At 52.4% G+C, this 23943-nt stretch overlaps 1 protein-coding gene across 1 annotated transcript in view; it reads left to right on the forward strand.

Moving 5' to 3' along the window:
- Positions 1 to 16923: 16923 nt before the first annotated feature.
- LAMC3 (laminin subunit gamma 3) overlaps positions 16924 to 23943 on the forward strand; it is a gene marked incomplete at both ends in the record, with an annotated part of 54852 nt that continues 47832 nt past the window's right edge. The window contains one exon of the mRNA XM_080927440.1: positions 16924 to 17323. Within this exon, the coding sequence (XP_080783566.1) occupies positions 16924 to 17323 (400 nt within the window). The remainder of the gene's footprint in view (positions 17324 to 23943) is intronic.

Genomic DNA, 23943 nt, shown 5'->3' on the forward strand with positions numbered 1-23943 from the left:
GTTTGTATCTTTGTCTATTTGATGTAATCTTGTTGTGTAGAGGGTTTGTGGATGGAGAATTGAATATATAAACGGGTCTGAAAAGCTATCCGGCTATAGAGTTATGTTTGTGGGATTTTGGGGTAGAGAAACACCCCGGGACGGAGGCAGAGAACAGGCAGTAGAAAACCACTAGGGAAGAGAGTTACATGGACAAGTTGGGCCATGGTGGCAGCTCGGAGGCTCCGAACTAAAATTGGGCTGAGGAGTGAGACTTCAAAGCCGATAAAGAGATAAACTGATTATTTATTTTTTTAATATTTACTGCAACAATTCACACTCTACTCTATTCACAGCCTGCTCCATTCACACCCTACTCTGTTCACACCCTACTTCATTCACACCCTGCTCCATTCACACTCTACTCCAATCACACCCTACTCCATTCACACCCTACTCCTTTCACACCCTACTCTGTTCACACCCTACTCCATTCACAACCTGCTCCATTCACACCCTATTCTCATACACCACCTGCCACAGCTCTCAGGCTGCTTGAACTGTGAGAGTCTGGGCAAGTGATTTAGTCAGCCAGACTTGGTACTGGCGAGCATGCTGTGTTCCTCCTCCGTGGTCTTGTGAGGTGCAATGATGTGGAGGGCCACACCTGTAAGGCTGTTTAGTGCTCGGTCCACAGTGCACAGAATCAGCCCTGGCATCCATGGGCAGAGCACAGAGGAAACTGCTGGCCAGTGTGAATGCTGAGCAACATGGGACCTTACCTACTCAGTGCTCAAACCTGCTTAGTACTCACATCTGTCACTCAATACAAGTACCTACCTGTTCAGCACATAAACCAGCGGAGGAGGAGCACTCACACCTGCTGATGGGTACTCACACCTGCTCAGCACTCAGGCATGCTTAGCATTCACACCTGCTGCTCAGCACTCACACCTGCTGCTCAGACTTCACACCTGCCTAGTGCTCATACCAGCTGTTCCATACTTACAGGTGCCCACCCCTCATGCCTGCTCAGCATTACTCTCACCTGCTGTCTTGTACTTAAGAGTTTGCTCCCGGCTGTTCCAACTCATGGGTGAGACTAGGGAAAGGGTGTCACTTGCCCACACAATCAGCCTGTAAAGACAGGTAGCAGGAGCTTTCCCCAGACCTGTGGGCTCCTGAAGCCCAAGGTTTTATGCAGCTAGCCTTCTCTTCCTGAGTATGCATGGGGCTGGCTTTGTCCAGATCCTGTGCTGAAGTATCACGGGGCATCCCTATGGCCTTGGGAGTATACGTTTTTGTCCCTCACTCATGCCTCTTCTTGGGCAGTAATACTTGCCTGTACTTGGGGTGACCTCAACACTGCCATAGAAGCCCTGGGAGATCCACAGAATCCAATCATTGTCATTAAATGTCCTCCGTAGTCCCTGAACCAACCAGGAGAGGATACGGAGCCACCAGAGCAGAATGAAGCTGTAAGTGAATTAGTTCAACTGAATCAAGTCAGGAGCCCTGGGCAGGGGCTCAGGCTGATGAGAGCAGGGAGGGAAACCAAAGACTGGCTGACCTGGAGCCCTGGCCACTCAGGGGCTCTGTATTCTTACAGGTGATGGGTTGGAAAGGTGTGTGTGTGTGTGTGTGTGTGTGTGTGTGTGTAGTGTCCAGACAATCTGCTCTGGCCAGCAAGATCATTAATCAGCTAAGAGGGGAACTTCCAGTCCCCTAAAATAGTGACATCATTCCAATGCTAAGGTAGTATCTCTAACCCCGAGAAGCCTTAGAGTTCAATATAAACATCTGGGGGGCGGGCAGAGACTCTGGTGAGTGTTTTCTGCCACATCTGATCACCATGGTGCCTCCACCATTGATTGAGTTGTAGAGAATGGCGCTCAGAGCAGGAGCTCAGCCTCCGACCGTCCCTGGAAAACCTGGCCCTGCTTTAGACACGGATTGTGAGTTGCAGACTTTAGGAGGGAGGCATGAGCGCTGGGGCTCACATTTGCTGGCGCAGTGAGCTGAAGTATAAAAGATGAACCGTAAGGCCGGCCTCTCAGTGGGCACTGAAGACTTAGAAAGCCAAATACACTTGGGTTATTCAGAAAGTTCAAAGTCTTTCAAAAGCATCGTGGATTGGCCTGTAGCTGGGGCAGAGCGGTAATTTAATAGCTTTTCAAAGGAGCTTGGGGTATACTGACTGCACAACAAAGGCGTGGAGCATCTCCCCCAGGGCTTACAAAAGGGGTGCTTCTGTGTGTATGACATCCATCAACCCAACACCAATGCTAAAACCAAAGGCCCAACGCCGTGGTCTAAGGACTTTTGTTCTGTGCAGAAGAGCTACCCCAGGAGTGGAATGGAGCTAAGGCTGCTTTTCCAGAGGACACAAGTTTGATTCCCAGCACTTCAATTCCAGGGAATCTAGTGCCCTCTTCTGGCTTCTGGGGTGCCATGCATGTATGTGGTACATAGACATATGGCATATTACATGTATATGTATACAGTACACATACATGCAGGCAAGGCACCTATATATAATAATAAAATCATTCTGTTTATTTTTTTTATAAATCTGAACATTCATGTATATTAGGGAAATGTTTTAATGCTGAAATACATCCCTAGCCCAGAGTCGGAATTTTGCTGTGATATTTTAAGCACCCAAAATATAAAGTTTATTTAGTTCTTTTATTGTGATGCTGGATCAAACCCAGACCCTTGTGCATACTAGGCAAACATTCTCCACATAAAATAATAAAATCATTAAAAAAAAAAAGTCTACCAAGGGCTGGAGAGATAGATCAGTGGTTAAGAACACTGGCTATTTTTCCAGAGGTCCTGGGTTCAATTCCCAGCACCGACGTGGTGGCTCACAACCACCTGTAATGAGATCTGGTGCCCTCTCTTCATGTGTCTGAAGACAGCAACAGTGTACGCACATACTTAAAATAAATAAAAATCTTTTTTTTAAAAGGTCACCAAAAAATTCAAAGCAAAACAAAAGTTGTATCCTTTCTACTTACACCTTCCTATTTCTTGGTGGTTCATTTCCGAGATATAAAAGCCCTCGGAGTTTTAGGCTGGGTGTCCTGAAACAGATGTGTGGGATGGGGGTAGGGGGCTCTGATGAAGATTTCCCAGAGATCACCTATGCAAGTTTAGTTCACTCCACCACAGCGGGGAGTGGGGAGGTTCCTGGAGCCCAGACAAGGTTCAGGAAGCAACCAAGACACTGAATGTTGTGTGGGGGTGAGGCATGGTGTGGGGAGGGGCAGCGAGGGGGTAGGGAGTGCGGGATGGGTGGAAGATGAAGGAGTGGTAATGATGGTGGGGGTGGGCGTGAGCTCTAAAGCCTATCTGGTTTGTTTGTTACAAACATGGCTGTGTTGAGCCTGAAAGATACCTACCTATCCTGTCAGAGCTGAGAAGTCTGAGCCCTGTAGAACCATGAGGCGCTGATATGACTGGGCAGCTGATCTGCCAAGTACCCCTGTGGTATTCTGCCATGCTCTAGTCATGCACATTCACAGCTGTCAACTCAACCTGATTATTCCATTCTACACCTGAGTCAACTGAGGCTCAGGCAGACAGGGATCTCTTCCAGAGTCTGTAGGGACATCCGGGCATAAGCTGCCTCTGTGGTCCAAACCCTGCAGGGAACACAGACCTCTTGGGACATCAATAGAGGATATTATGTGACAAAGGGCAGAGTCAAGCCTTAGGAAGGCTGGCCTGGTCTGAAGGCCAGGAGGTGTGGCCAGGAGTGGGTGGGAATATCGAAGGGTAAAACAGGAGTCTGTTACCTTGTAACCTAGGCTCATGGATGTGTGTGTGTGTGTGTGTGTGTGTGTGTGTGTATCCGGCCAATGGGTGTATCCGTGGGTGGAGCCACAACCATAAACAGGCAGAAGCAGGAGGCCCTAGAACAATGGTTCTCAGCCTTCCTGTTGCTGTGACCCTAGTACACAGTCCCCTCATGTTTTGGTGACCCCTGACTGTAAAATTATATTCTCCGCTACTTTATAACTGTAATTCTGCTACTATTATGAATCTCGATGTAAATATATGTGTTTCCCGATGGTCTTAGGCAACCCCTGTGGAAGAGTTGTTTGGACCCTCCCCCAAGGAGTCTCGACCCCACAGGTTGAGAATCATAGCGCTATAGAAAGAGAGTGAAGACGGGGGGGGGGGGGGGGGGGGGGGGACCCGGCTGGTAACTCCTGAAAAGTGAATGCTCTCAGAAGTTGAGGCAACTGAAAGATTTGAGTAGCGGAGAGACTCTGGTTTCCCGAAGGACAGCCAAACACCACGGGTGCCCAGACAATCAGGGTGAAACCTGTTCAGTCTCGGCATGAGTGGGCAGATGGAGTGTCAATTAGGAGTGGGAAAGAGTGGGAAGACCAGACTGGACCACATCACGCCCGTGTCTCAGGACTTCCCTCGAGGTCGGCTACGTGGGAGATAAAGGCGTGGATGGTCTCAAGGATGCCGTGCAGGGGCTGTGCCACCAGCCTCCTTGGAGCCCCCCTGGTCTGGCCCGAGGTGCCCTCCCCACGACCCGAGCCTCCTAAGTTGTCCCGGAGGAGCGTGGGTAATTCGGTCTGTGTGTTTACTCCTGCGGTGTGCGTCTCGGAATCTTTCATCTTGACTGCTGACTGTATCAAAATTCCCGTGGTAATTGGATCAGGTGCAGTATTTTCCATGAGGATATTAAATCAGGCCTTCTGCCCGCGTCCAGAACGATCCGCTTCAGAATATAAAGACGCGGGAGATGGCATTAGCCGACGTATCTTTCCTCCTTTAAACTCTCCCCCCACTCTTAATCGGGCAGCTCTTTATTTGTTGCCAAATAAATTGGGTCTTCTTCCCCACCCCCCCTCGAAGCCAGAGGGAAGGAAAAATTCCTGTGGGTGGAAGGGAGACAAGATAGAAGTGTGGGATGACAGAGCCAGGTCACCCTGGATTGTCCCAACTGTGTCTCAAGCAGAGTCACCAGCAGTGAGCAGAGAACCAGCCACTGCCCTTCACTGTCTCCTTCTCGGGACGGGGGCAGGAGGGGTATCGGGGCACCCAGGTTGAGTAGGAAGCCTGATCAGCCTGCCCTGCCCCCATGGCTACTCATTTTTCTTTTATGTAGGGGGTGTGGGTGGGTGGATAAGTGGGTTCAGACACACACGTGTATACATGTGTGCATACGTGGAGCCCAGAGATCTGACTCGGGTTTTTTTTTTTTTTTTTTTTTAAGATTTACCCCCTCCCCTGTGTGTGTGTGTGTGTGTGTGTGTGTGTGTGTGTGTGTACATGACCTGTGTGCCTGGTACCTGCAGAGGCCAGAAAAGGACCCCAGGTCCCCTGAAATCAGAGTTACAGACAGTTGTAAGCTGCCTTATGGGTCCTGAGAATCAAACCTGGATCCTCTAGAAGAGCAGCCATCTCCCCAGCCCCCAGCCCTGCTTTCCTGAGACACAGGAGAGGAGAAGAGGGCTCAGCAGATAGAGGCACTTGCAACCAACTCTGAAGGACTGCCCTTGCTCCCCGGGCCCCTTTGGTAGAAGGGGAGAAAACTTCCACAGGCTGTGTCCTCTGATCTCCCCAGTGGTGCATTTTGACTGCCCCTGTTACACTGTAGGGAAGACTTTCAGACTTTACCAGTCTAGGGTTAGAAGGGAGAAGACACTGAGCGATTTATGCCTAGAGATGATACCTATAATCCCAACCCCGAGGAGCCGAGGAGCCGGCAGCATCATGATCTCCATGAATTTAAAGCCAGTCAGGGGCTGCAGAGACAGCTCAGTGGTTAAGCTCTCTGGCAGGCTTCCAGAGGTTCCAGCACCCACACAGCGGCTCATACCTGTCTGTAGCTCTAGTTCCAGAGAATCCAACGCCCTCACAGAGACAGACATAAAGGCAAAACACCAGTGCACATTGAAATATAAATAATCAAATCATTTTTAAAAATAATAAAGCCGGGGTGAAGAGATGACTCAGGGGTTAGGAACACTGACTGTTCTTCCCAACGTCCTGAGTTCAATTCCTAGCAACCACATGGTGGCTCACAGCTATCTGTAATAGAATCCGATGCCCTCTTCTGGTGTGTCTGAAGACAGCAACAGTGTACTCATACATGAAATAAATAAATAAATCTTAAAAAAAAAAAATAAATAAAGCCAGCCTGGGCTAAATGGAAAGTTCCAGGCTAACCTGAGCTACAGAATGAAACCGCATCTCAGAAAGAAAAATGGGGGATGGGGCGGAGGATGTAGCTCAGTAGCAGAAGATTTGCCTAGCATATGTGAAGTTCTGGGGTCAGTCTCTTGAGGTATTAAAAAGAAAAAGAAAAAGAAAAAAGGAATTAAGATCACAGAGTGATGAAGTCAGGGCAAAATGGCTGCCACAGTGAAATGTCTTACAATGGTCCCACAGCTGTGTGTGAGCGAACTGCCCGCCCACAGCCTGCTCACTAGAGGAACAAACGGTTGATTTCACATTCTGTGAATTTCCCCTTCATTCAGAACTAAGGCGGCCCATATCAGTTGCCTGTCAGATTTATCTCCATTGTTGATTGAGCCTCTGGCTATTGGCAGGCCCTGTGACTGTGTCTGCTCCGGGAGGAAGCCTGTTGTGTCAGGAGAGCATGGTGGGGACAAACCTCACCTGGTAGCCTTCTCTGTCTGGTGGCTTTTGGAAATAGATGTTCCTGTAACTACCAGCAAGCTGGCATCCCAGAGAAGAGACCCGAGAAGTGGGTAGGGAGGAAGGGCAGGCCAGTGTCGGGTGGGGAGGGGAAAGGAGAGAGCAAGCTGGTGGATAAGGGGAGAAGAGGACCAGGGAGTCCAGGATCCAGTCCTCAGACAACGGTGTGAGGGGATAGAAAGGTTGCTCTGGCTTATGGGGCAGGACAGAGTGCAGGGGCTGTCCCAGGGGCAGGGTGAGCAGGCTAGGCAGACCCCCGAGTAAGTGTTGGTAGTGAAATTGCAAATCGCAACCATGGATATCTCTGTACACAGCCAGCAAACGGCCAAAATAGAAATGACGGGCATCTATCTACTGCTGAAACCCAGAGGGACACTCAGAATTCTCACATGTTGCTGGCGGGGGGCACAGGGATGAAATGTCACAGCCACTTTAAAGAACTTGGCATCAATGACCGATGGTATTCGCAAAAGGTCTCACTTAAGGAAGCTCATAGTAGCTTTCTTCGTGATAGCCTAAGATTAGAAATGGCCCAGTGTCTATACAGGACAATAGGGGAATGAATATACATTCTAACAACGGAATACTACACAGCAATTAAAATAATTTGATTCTTCTGCCTACTGAGTTCCAGGCCACATGGACAGGTTATGCTCCACCCACCCTGTCATGGTACGCAGCCTATCAGAGGCCCGAAGCAACAAAGGCAGCCAATCTAGAGCTGCAAGGCCGAGAGCCAAAGCGAACCTTTCTCCTTTAAGATTATCACCTCTGTTATGACTTGTCATTACAGCAATAGCAGCTCTCCGGGCCCCACACCGAGAGGGACACAGAGAGAGAAAGTGGTACTTCAACTCTCAGTTTGTGGTGAAGGAGCCACAAGGGGACAGAAGCTCTGGGGACATTCCCTACACCCCATCATGCTCTGTGCATTTGGAACTAGGCAGCCTGTCACAACAGCTACTGTCCTTTCTTGAAGTACCAGTGTCTCTTTGGGTGGGACAGCCAGGGTGAGCAGATGCCTCCCGCAATGGGGGCAGGTGGCTTGAGCAAATTGCTATGTATTTTGGGGATCCAGCCTGTTTGTCCTATGGGGAGGGGCTGGCAGTGAGTGTCAAGGGGGGAGCAGATTCTGATTATAACTTGGTAACGGGCGCTGGCTACTCGCGAGGCGCTGATATTTATGGAATAAATACGCTCCGATTTATGGCCGTATCTCCCTCTGATGTCCTATCTGATATGCAATTCAATTTCTTTTATTGTTTTTGGAATTTTGCCATCGAGGAGAACCCATAAATAAATAAATATCTGGGCGAATGGCAGCCGGCAGGCCAGGCCGGGACTGCCAGCCCGGCGTCTCCAATCCCATATTAGGCCCATCGATCACATGTTATGAAGCCGGAGGCTGTCCCCCGGCTGGGATGAGCTGCAGAAGGGCCGGTCAGTCAGTTATTTAGGGGCCTCAGTTGGCAGCCTGCCCTGCCTGTCCTCTGCCTGCCACCAGGCCGTGATGTCCCTCTTCCTACTTCCATTGGAGGCTAAGGAGAGGGTGTCCTGACTCTCGAGTGGACAGGGAGCAACCCAGGCCTGTGACATTTGTCACCTGTCACGTTCTCTTGTGCGCGTGCCAGGTTTTGCTCCTGGCAGGAATAAACCGCCTCCCTCTTCAAGACACCCAGCCCCAGGACCCAGGCTGAGTCTCCCATAACACAGTCCTCTCAGAAGGGGTGCCAGTCCCTAGGGGTCTCTTTGGAGACAAGAAGAGCCCAGACACATGAGGTACAGACACAGGCACTTACAGTGCAAAGCACTAATGGTCTTAGGAACCAGCAGTGTCCGGCCCCCAATGTCCCCCTTTTGGTGGTGACAGAATCCCCACTAGTTGGCCCCTGGGATTATCTCTACTGGCAAGAGGGTCCCAGGCTGTGCTAGGACAAAGCTTTGTTGCTTATACACATACATAGCACATGTGTGTCATGTACACCAGGGCATCATACACATGTCCATGCACCCACCAGATCCACACTGACACAAGCATGCATATGTACATGCCTCACTGCATGTATACACATGGGCACACAGACCCATGTTATATACAGTGTGCATGCATTCACCATACCACATCTTTCCACAGCACACGCAAGCATACAGCATTCATATGTATGATGCGTTTATATACACACATAACACCTAATCACACACACACCACCTTCAAAGGTGCCATGCCTGCAGATTACATTCACACAAGCACAGATCCAGCAAACCATGTGTCCCCAATGCTGTCCCTGCCCTCAGGCCCACTGGGGAATACAGTTGAGACCTACACTCCTCAACTCTTCTTTAAGACAAGTCACCTGGGCTGGAGAGATGGCTCAGGGGTTAAGAGCACTGGCTGCTCTTCCAGAGGTCCTGAGTTCAATTCCCAGCAACCACATGGTGACTCACAACCATCTGTAATGGGATCTGATGCCCTCTTCTGGTGTGTCTGAAGACAGCGACAGTGTACTCACATAAAATAAATAAATCTTAAAAAACAAACAAGAAGACAAGTCACCCAAGCAAAGCTGGCTGCAAACAAGGACCAAGAAATAACCTAGGAAGGTGGCAACTTCAGCTGAGATGCCACTATGAGGACAAGGATGCCTTTGGGTGCTGTATGTTCGCCATGTCCCAAAGCCTAGCAGGAGCTTCCCAAACACAGACCCAAGGATGCTGGAGCCAATGCTAAGTGACCCTAGAGTGGCAGTTCTGAACCTGTGGGTCTCAACCTCTTTGGGGTCAAAGGACTGTTTCCTAGGGCTCAGATATCAGACATCTTGTATTACCATTCATAATAAGTAGCAAAATTACAGTTACCAAGCAGCAATGAAGTAATTTTTTGGTTGGGGGTTACCATAACAGGAGTAACTGTATCAAAGAGTCTCAACAGCAGGAAGGTTGAGAACCACCCCACTAGGGGAAGGTGAGTCGTGGGAGGGCTGCAGGCAGCTTCACTTCCTGCCTGGCTCTTTATGTGAGTCCCTTGGCTTCTGGGAGCCGGTTTCCCACTCCTGTAGCATGGAGCTGATGTCCTTCCTGACTGGACCATCCTGAGGAGGGATCCCGTGCCCATGACAAGCAGGAGGTGAGGCAGGACCTCCAGTTTCAACAGCACAGCCTACCTGCTTCCATTGCTGCCCACCGGGCTCTGCTTGCCTTCAGGGTAACTCAGATCTGGCAGCCACACTGTTTTATTTTGTATGTCCCCTAGCCTTAGCCTTCAGCAGGGGCCCCAGCAGGCGGGACATAAATTTCCCACCACCCAGAAGAGACCCATTAGCAAAGCCATGCAAATGCTAAGCGGTTCCCAGCGCAGTCCCAGACCGGAGCTCGCCTTTCCTCTGACATTTGTAAAGTTCACGTTTTCAAAATAAAGCCACGTGAATGCAGAGGCGGCTCTATATCACTTCCGTCAAGGACTTGCCAGCTCCCCCCAACCCCCTGCCCTTGGCTTTTGCGTTCCCTTTGAAGGGCCAGGGTCTCTAGGGAAAACCCCACCGTGGGAGGTGGGGGCCACCTTGCCGGGCTTCTTTCTTTCTCCCAGCATGCTGCCTGCTTTCTGCTCCCAATAGATTTCTTTAACCCGCGTCATTAATTGAGCACCGCATGTATACCCTCCCTAGAACGTGTCCTACCCACAGCCTTTCCTAGAAGAGTACCAGCCCCAAGAAGGGCCACTGGGGACCAGAGGAAGCGCCAGTGGGGAGGAGCTGGGTCACAGCCAGGGTCCCAAAGCTGCTTCTAACACAGCCGCAGAGGCTCCTTCGTCATATGACTAAGAATTCTGGGGCACAAAGAAGGAAACAATCTTGCCCAAGGGCACACAGAGTGGCTTCTAGACGCTTCTCCCACGCCAGTCTCTGCTCTGTCTTCTCGAGGTCATGTGCATTGCTACTAATCTGTGTCTCAGTGTCAGGCTCACAACCCCACCCAGGCAGCAGCAGTAGGGACACACACACACACACACACACACACACACACACACACACTGCTTCTCTTCCTGCTGCAGACACCCTCCCCCACCTCCTGCTTGGGTCACACTGCTCCCTTGGCCCCTATCTGTCCTGCCCAGGCTAGCGCTCTCTACCAGGCTCCCAACCCACTCCTGGTTTGTGAGGACCTAGTTTCTCTCCCTGCTGGTAGCAGCCCAGGGAGCGTCTTGCCAGCCCACCTATGCGTTGGTGTGGGCATTCCACACCACCTGGCTTCCTGAGCCACAGGAAGGCAGTTGTCAACCCCACACTCCTTGCCTTCTTTTGGGCACTGCCACTTCTGCCTCATACCTCACTTGCCTCTCACAACTCCCCTTCCTTCCTCTCTGACCTCTGAGCTTCTTACGTGCTGTTCCCTTCACCTGGATGTTCTTCCCCAGTCCTCCCACCTTCTCTGGGTCTAAGTGGAGACTTCACCTCCTCCAGGAAGCCCTCCTTGACCTCTCCAGACCAGTCCAGGCACATCCTCTTTACCCTCACTGATGGAATTGACGTATTTCTCCTAAATTACTGTGGTTTTTCTCCAGGCCCTCTAAGTGATAGGGTACTTCCATTTCATTCATCCCTTGGATTCCTGCACCCAGCCTCTGTATCCACAGGAATACCTTCCTTGGCTCTCTGGACCCCCACATTGCAGGGGGGTGGGGAGGGATGGCTGACTGCATCAGAAGAGCTGAGACAGTTGCTTGGCTGAATGGTGACATGCCCCCAGGACAAGCCTGTCCCTCTGCCTGTCTGACAATGTTAGCTCCCTGCAGTGAGTTGCTTCCAGAGGTGACAGTTGAAGGACCCTGTCCACTCCAATCTACCTGACCCCTCTGTCTCCATGTCACCCCCCATCCTATCTTGTCCAGGCTGCTGCCTCTTACAGGAAGTCTCCCTGATTGCCCTGCTTCGTGCCTCCCTGGGAACTCAAGGCACCTCAGCAGACACATAACCATTGAATCTGTCTGCTTGCTTCCTAGGCCACTGTCTCCCCACTGCCCCAATTTTCCACGAAGTCACTGATAGTTCATGCCTCCTGCACCATGGTGGCCCTGGCATTTGGGTGAGCGCCCAGCAGGTGGCCGTGAGGAAGTGAATACATCGGAGTGGAGCAGAAAGGCGGACCCTGCAGCAACCCTGCAGGATGCTCCTGGGTTTGCTGTTACCCAGCAGGGTGGGGCCTTATAGGGTCACATCTTCCACATCTAAGTCCATGGCAGACCCCAGTTCTTCCCCGATGCTCTTGGAGCTGCATGCAGAGCAAGTTGTACCCCAAGGAAAAACTGAGGTGCAGACAAGCATGTGGGTAGTCAGTCGTACAGGGGCTTGAAGCCAAGCACAGCATTCATTGTACAGGTAGGGAAACTTAGGTATTGTTCTACTGGAGGGACCTCAGCGTGTCAGGGCCCAGCCCTGACCTCCTCCCCAGGCGTCCAGGACAGGACCCTCGGCTGGGTTACAGAGCATGGTCTCCTCTGGGGTGCTGGACTCTGAGTCCTGGCAGGCTGAGCCCTGTCAGAAAGGATCAGCAGCACCAGCATCTTCCTAGATTTAATTAACGGGTCTTTCATCTCTGTCCTGGAAGAATCAGCTATCTTCTGTCTCCTTAATTAACGTTCATTAAGCAAATCAGAACAACGTAGGCTTTGCTCCCTCCTCCTTGCCTGGAAGGTTTTAACCCTTGGTAGGTGTGCTTTAGGAGGGCAGCCCAAACAGAGGGCCTGAACACTATACAAACACTTAAGCCCCTCACACAATTCAGCCCTCTGTGGATGGGGTGGTTTACCCTGTGCCATTTTGGGGTCTACCCTGTGCCGTTCTGAGGTCTACCCTGTGCCATTCTGGGGTCTACCCTGTGCCGTTCTGGGGTCTACCCTGTGCCGTTCTGGGGTCTACCCTGTGCCGTTCTGAGGTCTACCCTGTGCCGTTCTGGGGTCTACCCTGTGCCGTTCTGGGGTCTACCCTGTGCCGTTCTGGGGTCTACCCTGTGCTGTTCTGGGGTCTACCCTGTGCCGTTCTGGGGTCTACCCTGTGCCTAGGGAAGCTGGTACAGGTATGTTATCGCTCCAGAACCTCGCATGGCTCCTTTTACTGCCCTTGCCTAGAGTAGAGCTCCACCTGTTTCATTCTGTCTCCTCTCCGGTCCAGCCTTGCCTTTCTTACTCTCTGCACCCCATCTTTTTGTCCCGTCCCATCCTTTGCTCTTTAAGGTTTGGGAGCCCTGTCCACACTGTCCCTTTCCCTCCCAGGTTGCTGTATTCAGAGGGATCCCAAACGAAACTCTCCTGGAGAAGGATGGGGTTCAAAGCCAGCAGGCCATGTGACAGGGCACTGAAAAACCGGTGCCTGCATGACACCGTGCAGGGGTGAGTGCACTTGGAGTGAGGAGTTCTCACTCTTTAAAACAGGAAACAAGTACTGTCATGCAGGGCTCAGAGATTGGGCCTCAACGCTTCAGGTTAGAGGGGGATAGACCATGTGGCTTGGAGCTTCTATAGGTTTGGAGTCACACTACTGGGGTTCTTGCTTCAGAGGTCAGACACTGGGCCAGAGTGGTAGGCCCTCCTCAGCACCTCCTCTTGCCTTGCATTTTCTTGCATTGTTGGAATCCTGGGCCTTACACATGCTCAGCAGGTGCTCCACTACTGAGCCACAGGGCGGCCCTTCTAAGCCTCATCTTGACAGAATGGCACAGAGTAGACCCCAGAATGGCACAAGGTAGAACCCAGAATGGCACAGGGTAGACCCCCCGCCCCCAGAGTGTTGAATGTGTGGGTGAATCCTGAATGTGGTAAAATGGGAGGAGCACAGACTCCTTGATGGACAGGTGGCCCCGCCCTCTCAAGGTCTAGCATTGCACATGGCAGTCCTTAGCTGTCCTACTAATCCCTTTTTAGCCAGTACAGATAAATTACCATTTTGTCTCTTGTATCTAGAGAATCCTAAGACTTTGGGGGTTCACAGATACCCCTATGTCTTGGGGGCACTCAGGATTCTGTGACCTTCCCAAACCCTCTCCTAAAACCATACAGAGGGAAGAACTTAGTCTCTTGCTGCCCTGACACGTCCCAAACAAGCCATTTCCCCACCAAAGGCTTGTTACCTGCATTATACAGCGACAGCTAGACCTCAGTGACTTTATGGAGCTGTTATCTTGGATTTCAAGACTTGGGGGCTTAGGTGACTCTCAGCCAAAAAGCCCTCACAGGAGAGAGGGGTGAAAGCCACCTGGTATACTTCCCTCACCCAGTGTTTTCCCTACTGAGCCTGAAATGTGGGCACCTACCCATCTGCCTGGGCAGAGACTCCCCAAGATTGGTGGTGTGTGAGAAGTGAGTTGTCTGTCCTGGAGAGTGGGCATAACATGGCTACAGTCCCCCAGGCAGTCTGCCCACCTATATCTGTGTTCCTGGGAGTCACTCTGGTCTCTGAGGCCCACCAGGAGTCTGCCAGTCAACCAGATTATATAGCTTAGCCTGACATGCTGAGACCTAGGTGACAAGGAACAGATCTAGAAGACAGACAGGAGAACCATTTGTGGAGCTGAGGCAGGAAACCTTCCCTGGACTTCATTCCCATCTCAGGTCTGGCTTCATGGCTGGTCAATTCCACACAGCAGTGCAACCACGAGCCACCATACTTTTGCCCTAGGAGGCAAGAGAGGCCTGTCCCTGTACTGCAGCCAATGTCGCCACCAGGTGGTTGACACTGAACACCTTAGAGACTCAGAGGAAAGAAAAGCAAGGGACCTTGGGAACCACTGAGACCTCCACAGAGATCACCAGCCATGGCAAGACTTGACTTTCAGGAATGTTGGCCCGTTTGGTCATCCAGCAGGCCCTGAAAGGGGCCATTCCTTCCAATCCAGGACCTAAAACCAGGCTGGAGTTCTGTGCACACCACAAACATTCCCCGGATGCAGGGTGCAGGTCTTGAGGATGCCAGGGTGAAGGACATCCAGCTCTTGCCCCTCGGCAGTACCCAGCCTGAAGTCCGTGTACAAGACAAATGTTTGTAGCATATGGCTTGTGCTGACTCCATCACCGGGCCCTGCTCTCCACCCCAACATGATGGCTGCTTACTTACTAACCTCCTGGCCTTGGCAAATGTGCAACACCTTTGTGGTAGTCTTTCCCTGATCACTCTGCCCAACTTAACCTCTTCTAGGAAGTCCACTCTGACCACGTGGAACTGGTCATGGCTCCCTCTCCCAAGTACCCACTTCTCTATGCCAACTGTGATGGCTGGCTGGCCAGCCCCATCATTAGTAGCTATGATGTGACAAGCAGCGTTCCTCTTATTGGACTGAGGGACCTTTGCACCTTGCCCACGCACAGAGAGGACGGGCAGAGAGGGCAGGTGCTTGCCAGAGCCCAGACTAGCCAGCCTCGCAGGATCATGGAGTGGCTCTCTGTGTGAGAGCAGGATCTTGACTGATATAGCCACTATTTTCTATGATCTGGGAGTTGAGCAAAATGCTTAGGAATTTCTTTCATATGTGTTTGGCGAAAGGTAGGAGGGACCTCAGAGGCTGCCACATAGAGACACTCCTCCCATGGAAGCTGCTGCCACTATAGTACAGACACCTCTGGTGAACTGACTGCAGCACGTGCATGTGTTCGTGTGTGTGTGTGTGTGTGTGTGTGTGTGTGTGTGAGAGAGAATGTGTATGCATGTGTGTGTACATGCGTGTGTGCGCATATATATGTGTACGTATGCATGTGCGTGTGTGTGCATGTGTGTGAGTGTGCATATGTGTGACTGTGCATGTGCGTATGTGTGCATGTGTGTGTGTGTGTGTGTGTGTGTGTGTGTGTGGGAGACCCTGTGCACATACACGAACCACCAGGCCTATAGTTAGCACACAGTGGCCTCAACAAGGACTGTAGAAATGAAATACATAGAGAAGTGTCCTTTCTCTGGGACCTCAGCTGTACCAGAATATTCAGCCAGAAGGGCAGAAGCCAGCCCCAGGGACCCTGGCTGTAAAGGCAGATGGGAGGAGATTTGGGGGCAGTCTTAGTGGGACAAGGTGTGGGGTTCTGCCACAGCCCCATGGGTGGTACAGAAGGGCCCCAAATATCATATGACTAATGGCTTCTGTGCCGTGCAGCGTGGGTTTCTCGCCCACTCAGTCTCTCAGGCAAATCAATAAAAGACTTGTAGGTTGAATTGAGACAGTAACTAAGGACCTCACCGAAGCTGAGTCCTTGATTAAGAGATATTAGGAGAGCAGAGTCTGCTCTGCAACCAGAGGCAAAGAACACTGCCTCCTCCTCGGTGTTCCACGTCCACGTCACTGTCGCCAGGCCAGCTCACCCCATCCTGGGGGACCAGCCCACACAGGCCATCCCAGGGTTAGGCAAAGAGGCAACAGGAGTTTATTTCATCCCAAACTTGGCTTTTTCCTCTCCCCAAGGTGTCCCTGTGATCCCGTATCTGCCAGTGTGAGAAAGGAGGCCCCAGAGTGGGGCAGCACAAGGCTCCCCACCACAATTTGCCCTACACTCAGGACCACCAACCAGTTCCTTAACCCTGATCATAACTTCCATGCAGAGTTGGACTCCTACGAGATCTATCCAGCCTGGGCTGCGGGGATCTGACAGTGTCTGGCTCAGCTGGTTGTCCCTACCATGGGATTATGTTGTTTTACTGTCTACAGGGGCCTTGAAGGTGCCTTGGGAAGGACATTAGCTTAATGGAGAGAAGGGGAGGCCTCTGTTGATAAGAGGACACTTCTTGATAAATTCCAGGAGAAAAATACCTGCTTTGATAGGACAGAAGCCAGGGGCCCAACGCTTTTGAAGGAGAACACTGGACAGATATGGAGGAAACTCCCAAAGGTCCTTCTGTTAGGGGAGACCTGTGCTTGTCTTGCCTTTCAGCTTAGAAAGGTGCCCTGGCGTACGGCGTCCATAGAACATCCATTAGCGTAATGACTTGGTGTCTCTAACGAGACCATTTTGCAGGGAAGACGGTGGGGTCAGGTTCACAGTTTGGAGTGCGCGGCCCAGCCAGAACAAGCAGGCACTCCCAGGCACGTCCAGCAGGTGGGGGTGAGCACGAAGGGACGGAGCTCGGATGGTGGGGTGTCGCCTGTATGGGTCCCGCCCTCAGATGCCGTCGGGTTCCGCCTGCAGGGAAGGACTCCCGGGGGCCAGTGGAAAGCAGAGGGGCCAAGCACAGACCACAGCGCAGAGTGGATTTCGGCGCAGTGAGGAGCGGGTCGCAGGCCATGGCTGTGTCCGGGATCCTGTCCCGCCTGGCAACGGTGGCATCGATGGCGCTGATGATGCTGGAGGCACACTTTGCGACGGGCGCGGGCATGGGCTCTTGCTACGACGAGGCGGGACGCGCACAGCGCTGTCTGCCTGAGTTCGAAAACGCGGCGTTCGGCCGACGTGCCGAGGCCTCGCACACATGCGGACGGCCCCCGGAGGACTTCTGTCCCCACGTAGGGGCACCAGGAGCTGGGCCACAGTGCCAGCGCTGCGACGATGCTGACCCCCGGCGACGCCACGACGCCTCCTACCTCACAGACTTCCACAGCCCTGATGACAGCACCTGGTGGCAGAGCCCATCCATGGCTTTCGGGGTGCAGTACCCCACCTCGGTTAACCTAACCCTGCGCCTAGGTAAGTGTACACCCTGTCGCCTTGTCTCCAGACCATGGGATCCCCTCGCCCCCCAAACAGAGGGCTGTGCACTCTGGGGCAGGCTACAGCACCAGTTGGTAAGGAGTCAGAATCTGTAAGCCCTGAGTGGCAGCAGGCCAGCCCAAGGGGCTCCCCCAAGAGCTGTGGGAGCACAAAGCCCCGCGCAGCTTTTGCAGAGCTGTGGAACTGGGTGGAGCAACAATTCTCTAGAAGAACTGTTAGGGGAGGTGGGATCATACCTCCATGGTGAACCTAGTCCATCCTCTACAGTTGGGACTGGTCAGCTCCAGTGCCCCGTGGACCTTCGAGGCTGTGAATGGGAGTTAGGGCAGTTGCCACCAAACAGGAATGCTGTAGCACCCTGGGCAGAACAGCCAGTTTCTTCCTGCCATTGGATAGCCATCCTGGGCATCTGGTGTGGCCCTTCTGCTTTGCTCCACCCAGCTCGAGGCAAAAAGAGGGAGCATTCGGCCTCTAGAGGTGGGAACCCAGGGACCCACTTCCATCCTGAAACTGAACTAATTCTCTGCGCACTCCAAGTCCAGATGAGCCCAGTGACCTTAGGTTCCTTGCTATGTCCTGAAACTGCAAATCCTCCAAAGCTTTGATAACTTGGGTTTGGTATTTTCATAACTCATTTCTGCACCAAACGTGACCTGAGGCTAATTGTAGCCTCCTGTATCCTAGGAAGGGCCAATAGCCATATATTTTGTTACTGGAATCTCATTTGAAAGCAGCCCCCGGCCGCAGAATGAAGCCCGTTAGCTAAGCACTCTTCCCCAGAGCCACATACATCTTCAGCCTGCCTCTAGAAGTTCCCAGGCACACCTGGAGCAGAATTTGGATGACATCTGACAAAACTATGCCCCAGTGAAAAGCTCGAGGCTCAGAGAGGTTAAGTGTTTTGTGCAGAGACACACAGCTGCTAAATGACAGTCAGGACCCACACATTCCTGCACAATGGGGGTCAGAATATAAACTTGGCATGGGCTGTACCACCCACAACTACACTGATTCTTCTTAGCCATGGGTGGTAAAGCCCTGGAAAAGACTAGGAAATGGCCTTGTCCTCAGAAACTGGGGGTGGGGGGGCATTTAACCCCTTCAGCAGCACAGGCAGGCCCATTCCCTTTGCATCCCAAACCCAGTTCCCAGAGGGTGAGGACACGTTCTCTCTGGCTGTCTGGAGCAGGAGGTGGATGGGGTGAGGTCTGCCCAGACAGGAAGCAGAAAGCTAGGGGAGGTGGTGGCCAATAAGGCTGGCAAGACCTCAAGGCCATGGGAAGAATCTGGGGCAGGGAAGGAGACACTGTGTTCCCTAACAAAGGCTGTCACACGTGCCCACGAAATCCAGATGCCAAGGAGGGAACTCTAGCCTCGGGCCCAGCAGGGTGTTGTCAGAGTGGGAAGCTCTGTGTTTGCCTTAGTGGGTAGCCTTGTTCACACACTGCTGGCGTTTGCCTGATGTGTGCTCCTGCAGCCTTTAGACGCTCCAACAAGCAGCCTCTGAAACCCACAGATCCTGGGCGCTGAGTGTGAGCAAAGGCATCACACATACATGCACGAGGCACAGAAGAGTTTGTACCATGGAAGGATGGATGGGTGGATAACAGAACCAGACTGCATCCTAGGCACATGGTCAGCTCAGAGGTCTCTGAAGACAGGAGAGAGTAGACATCATGGACTTTGGACTCAGGCATAGCAAAACCGTTCGCTGGGAAGGCGGGGCTCTTGTCGCACCTCAGTTTCTCTGCTTATACAGTGCAGACAAGGGTAGAGCTGGGGAAGTAGCTCTGTTGGTGGAGTTTTTACTTAGCAGGCACAGGCCCTGGCTTCCACCATCCCCATCTCTACATAAAGCGATGGAACTCAGGAGGTAGAGGCAGGAAAATCAGGAGTTTTGGGCTAGCCTTGGCTCTGTCTCAAAATAAACAGAAGAAAAACACTTGCTGCCTCTGAGGACAGTATGGCAGCTATGCGTGCTCAGATTGGTGCTGTCACTGTCCTTATGGATGAGTTGGAAGCCCTGGGTGGGGCTGAGCGCTGCGGGTGGGCTCTGTATCAGGGAATAAGGGCTCACCCTGTTTCAAAAGACATCCCGACCCAGGCCCATTTGGGGGATCGATGTCTTAATTCTGCTGCAGTTAAGCCATGGACTTATAACATCCAGAATCTGGTAACAGCCCCTCTGTTCTTCTGCAGTCTGTTTGCTGGGTACCCCCTCCCCTTTCATGAAGGCTCTTGGGAGGGGAAAGTAGACAGCAGCTCTGGCCAGAGTCCCCTGGGGGTGGGGGTGAGGGGCAGGGAGAAGAGGAGGCGGAGGTCAGCTTGGGATGGAGGTCACAGCGTTCCCAGCTCCCCGCAGCTCCTGACATCTGGTCTAGATCCTAATCCCGCAGTTGCTGCTGAGCCAGGTCTTCCTGCCTGTGATGAAAGGCCACCTTGGGACTGGTTGGTGGAGCTGACTGTTCTCAGGGCTTCACTAATGCCTGGAGAAGCTGGCAGAGCTAGAGCAAGGGGTGGATGGGGAGAGGGGGAAATAGAGGGCTATGGGGTGACAGACTGTTCAAGGACCAGCATTTCAGCCGGGAGGAATTTATTCTTTGTTTATGGAGACACAGGTTCTGAGGATGAAGTCAGCCGTTTGGGATCATACAGGGATCAACTTCAGGGTTCCGCGGCTTTCCCTCAGGATTCTCCCAGGATGGTAGAAACATTTCCCTGGATTCCAAGTCCCCAAGTGCAGGGTGAAACAGCAGGATCAGCTCCAATACCACCTGCCAGCAGCTCTTGGCCACAGAATACAGTTATGGCAGGGCAGTGGTGGCACACACCTTTATTCCCAGCACTCAGGAGGCAGAGGCAGGCAGATCTCTGAGTTCAAGGCCAATCCTGTTTACAGAGTGAGTTCAAGAGCAGCTAGCGCCACATCAAGAACCCTTTCTCAAACCTCCATCTCCCCCACCCCCAAGAAAGAATACAGCCATGTCCGGGGACTGCAGGCTAGCCATAGCTCAGGTAGGGAAGACTTAACTGAGAAAACAGATGGGACATAGAGGCCTCAGCTTGGGGACTCAGCAGTGGCCTTTCAAAGCCTGAAGGTGCTGAGTCTCCAGAAGAAGCCAGAGTGCTCCAGGCCTAAGGGACCAGATGGAGGCAGCTGCATAGATCTGGAACCCTCCAAGCCTAGATGGCCTCAGAGAAAACTGTAGACGTTAAACAGCCGCAGTGAAGAACCTGACTTGGATAGAAACTGGACCAGGAATCCTACAGGACACCCCCCCAAATCCCCAAAGCTCCAAGTCTCCTGAGCCTCTACTCAGCTGTGCCTTCCTGTGGAGTGGGTGGTATGTTTGCCTTGGCTAGGACCAGAGCTTGGGGACAGTGTCCTCCTTCCACCTCCCTGGGGGATTTGGCTGGAATGCTAGGCCCAGGCAGGTCAAGAGTCAAGGCAGTGGTCTTGGATAGCCTCCCTCCACCCACAGAAGTGGCCCTAGGCCCAGCTGGCCTTGTCTCCACGCCTCAGGACCTCCCACAGTGATCTAGGAGTTGTAAAGGTAGAAATTCCCTTAGCGGGGGAGGGGAAAAAGTGGCCTCTGGGCCTCCATAACCTCTTTCCACCTAAGCCTGTTCTAACTACCACCAGGAAACTAAAGGCCCTCCGTTCTCCTCCTGTGGAGCCTTGCTGTAAATGCCCTTCTTCTAGTGGTCCTCTTTTTTTCTTTAACATCTGGTAACCCAGACAAGCTTATAAGCCAATGGGCACCCACAAGGTGCCAGGCCCCAAACTCTGGGCATGTGACAGGGAACATGTGCTGTAACATCCAGCTTAGGGTGCCCTCCTCCAGGAACTTCCCTCATTACACTTACACCTGCTTATACTCCCAGTTAGGTCCAGTGTGGCCCCATTCCCAGCTCTGCACTGCCGTGGAGTGGATGAGGACCCTTGGGATCACGGCTTCAGGCCACACCCAGCACCAGGCCCCCTGCCTGCTCAGGCTGTTTGGCCAATGTCAGTCACTGAATAGACAGAATGACCGGACTGAGTTGCTGACAGCCACTTGCAAACCTGATGCTCAAGAGCCCTGCAGACATCTGATCGCTTAGCCCTCGGATTGCTCTTCTCATTTTGAAAACGGGGAAACTGAGGCACTGGACTATCCAGTTAGTTGGGGAGAAGTCAGGCATTAGTGACTCCCCAGCACCCAGTGTCCTCCGCAGGAGCAAGGGAGTGAGCAAACGGAGTGAGTGAAGGTTGGCCCTTCTCTAGCCTTCTCCCTGCCTGGCCCTGGCTCTTCAAAGTCAAGGCTGCCCGGACTCCACACGCTGGAATCGTGACTCACCTCTAAGATGATCTGCCTTCGCAAAGGCCTCTCTCATCCACCTCGGCTTCCCACCTGAGCCCTAGGCTTCGGCTCAGCTGCGTGGAGACCGTCTACACAGCACAGTGTCAATGAAGCAAAAACGTGCGTGATACAACAGTAGTGAGCGTTCCGGCTATTAGCCAGTCATGAGGGGACAAGCACATCGTAATTCTACTTCTAGAAAGTTCCCGAGCTGTTAGATTCATAAAGGCAGAAAGTGGGGTGGGGCTTCCAGGGGCTGGGGAGGGGAGGTAATGTTTAAGAGAACAAACCTTCTGTTTGGGAAGTTGCAGAAGCCGGAAGATGACATTGTTGGTAACTGCACAACAGAGCAAATGTGCTTAATACAGACTGCACGCTCAGAAAATGGCTACAACTGTGCATTTTGTTTTCTGTACATTTCTTAAAGAAAAGCGTCCCCTTCCCATCTCTTCATATGCTTAGGCAAGGATTTCTCAACTCAATGGCCCCAAGACTTAAGGTTTTTAGAACACCCAGTCGCTCCCTGGATTCCCTTTTCTCCATCAATCCCTCCGCCCCCTCCTCTGTTTCTAACGTGTGTTTATTTATGGCTGGCTGTGGTGGTCTGGAACGCCCATCCCCCTTCTTTGCAAACCTGCATTCTGTAGACTCCAGTGATGATCACGGCCAGGACCCGACCGACCTCAGAGTGATCTTGACCCAAAGCCTTATGAAATCACCAGAGGAAACGTGTTTCCTCTGCCAGGCTAGACCCGACAGGTTGCCTGTGAGGTGTGGTACAGAGGTGATGGGCCCAGGCCTGGTTCAGCTTGCTTTCTATAGCCTGTGGATTGTGATCTCCGTGGGCACCCAGTTCTTCACAAGGATTCAAAATGCCCACGGCTGCCAAGAGCTAGCTTGGGAACGGAAGAAGTTGATGGTAGATGTCAGGACCTGGGGCTCAGGCCTGGGATCACTTTCACACTGGAATTGGCTCCCAGAGGTGGGTATCAGTCTGGCCTGCCCATGTGTTCCAGCTCAAATCTTGCTGCCCCCTTTGGCGCCACCCCCGCCCCAACCCCTCCCGGATCCCCAGATGGCTGTAATTAAAATTTGTTTTCTTTTCATCTTCCAAAAATAAGCCTGGCCTACCCACCAGGTCAGCACTAGACGCCGGCCAGCTCGAGTTGTAGCAGCCCCAGGTCTCAGGCTGTATGTCCCAGATGGCGGGGTAGATGTGCCTTAGCATCCTGGTGTTTCTCTCGTGTGGCCATGGTCATGACAGCCACTACATGTGAGCCATCAAGGGCTGGGAACACATCTCTTTGTTTCATCAGTATCTGTATCCCTTTCCCAGAAGTCCTGTCTCCCCGGGCATCCATGGGGCCCCGGGGAAAGGGTATAGACTTTTTTGAGGGTCTGAAGACCAAGAGAGATCGGACTGTTTTCTGTGTGGAGTTGAGACTGGGGAGTCCAGACAGTGTGCAGGATGTGCTCAGCTGGTGTCTGGCATATAGTAGGTGCTCAATGTTGAGCTAAGATGCAAGGGAGGTAACCAGGGAGACGGAGAAAACGGTATTTGGGGTAGAAAAATAGTATATAGGATGACCTAGAGCTTAGGAGCAAACCCATCACCCTGGAACTTCACTGGCCCTGGAGCTTACGAGATCCCGGGCCGCCATAGGTTTAATGCCTGTCAGTGTGCACTGGAACCATTCCTGCTGCCCATCCTTACAGGGCAGGCAGGAGTTGCTCTCCTAACTAAACTCTCCGACAAACCATCCCACTGCGCCCCTGTGATGTTGCCTCAGCTGCTTTCGCCTCCTGGCTTGGCAGGGAAAGTGCCTCCATGTTTCCCATTGCAGAAGCTGCTTACATGCATGCAATTCGAGTGACCCCCTTCCTCCGAGGGCAGCCTCCCTGCCAGCCACCTTTGAAGTGTCTCCTGGCTCCCTCCCAGGAGGTGTCTGACTGCTCACTGTTTACACGGAGCTTGTAGGACTTGTTGTCTGCCCCAGTGTGAGCACATCTGGGCACATCTGGGCCTGGTGCTCTAACTGGGGAGCCAGCCAGGCACCGCCTGACCCAGCCTAGGCCCCTACGCACCCTCTTCTGCAGGGCTCAGAAGCCCAGTGCCAACTGCGCTGCCACGGAACTTTAGGGAAGAAAAATCTTAAAACGGAACCTGGCAAGGCGGTTGCTTTTTTAAAAGTTTCGTAAAACTGGGTTTTCTCCAGTTTTAAATTAGAACAAGCTCCAGGAAAGAAAATTGGG

This window comes from Micromys minutus, assembly GCF_963924665.1.
Source record: "Micromys minutus genome assembly, chromosome: 13".
Taxonomy (NCBI): Eukaryota; Metazoa; Chordata; class Mammalia; order Rodentia; family Muridae; genus Micromys; species Micromys minutus.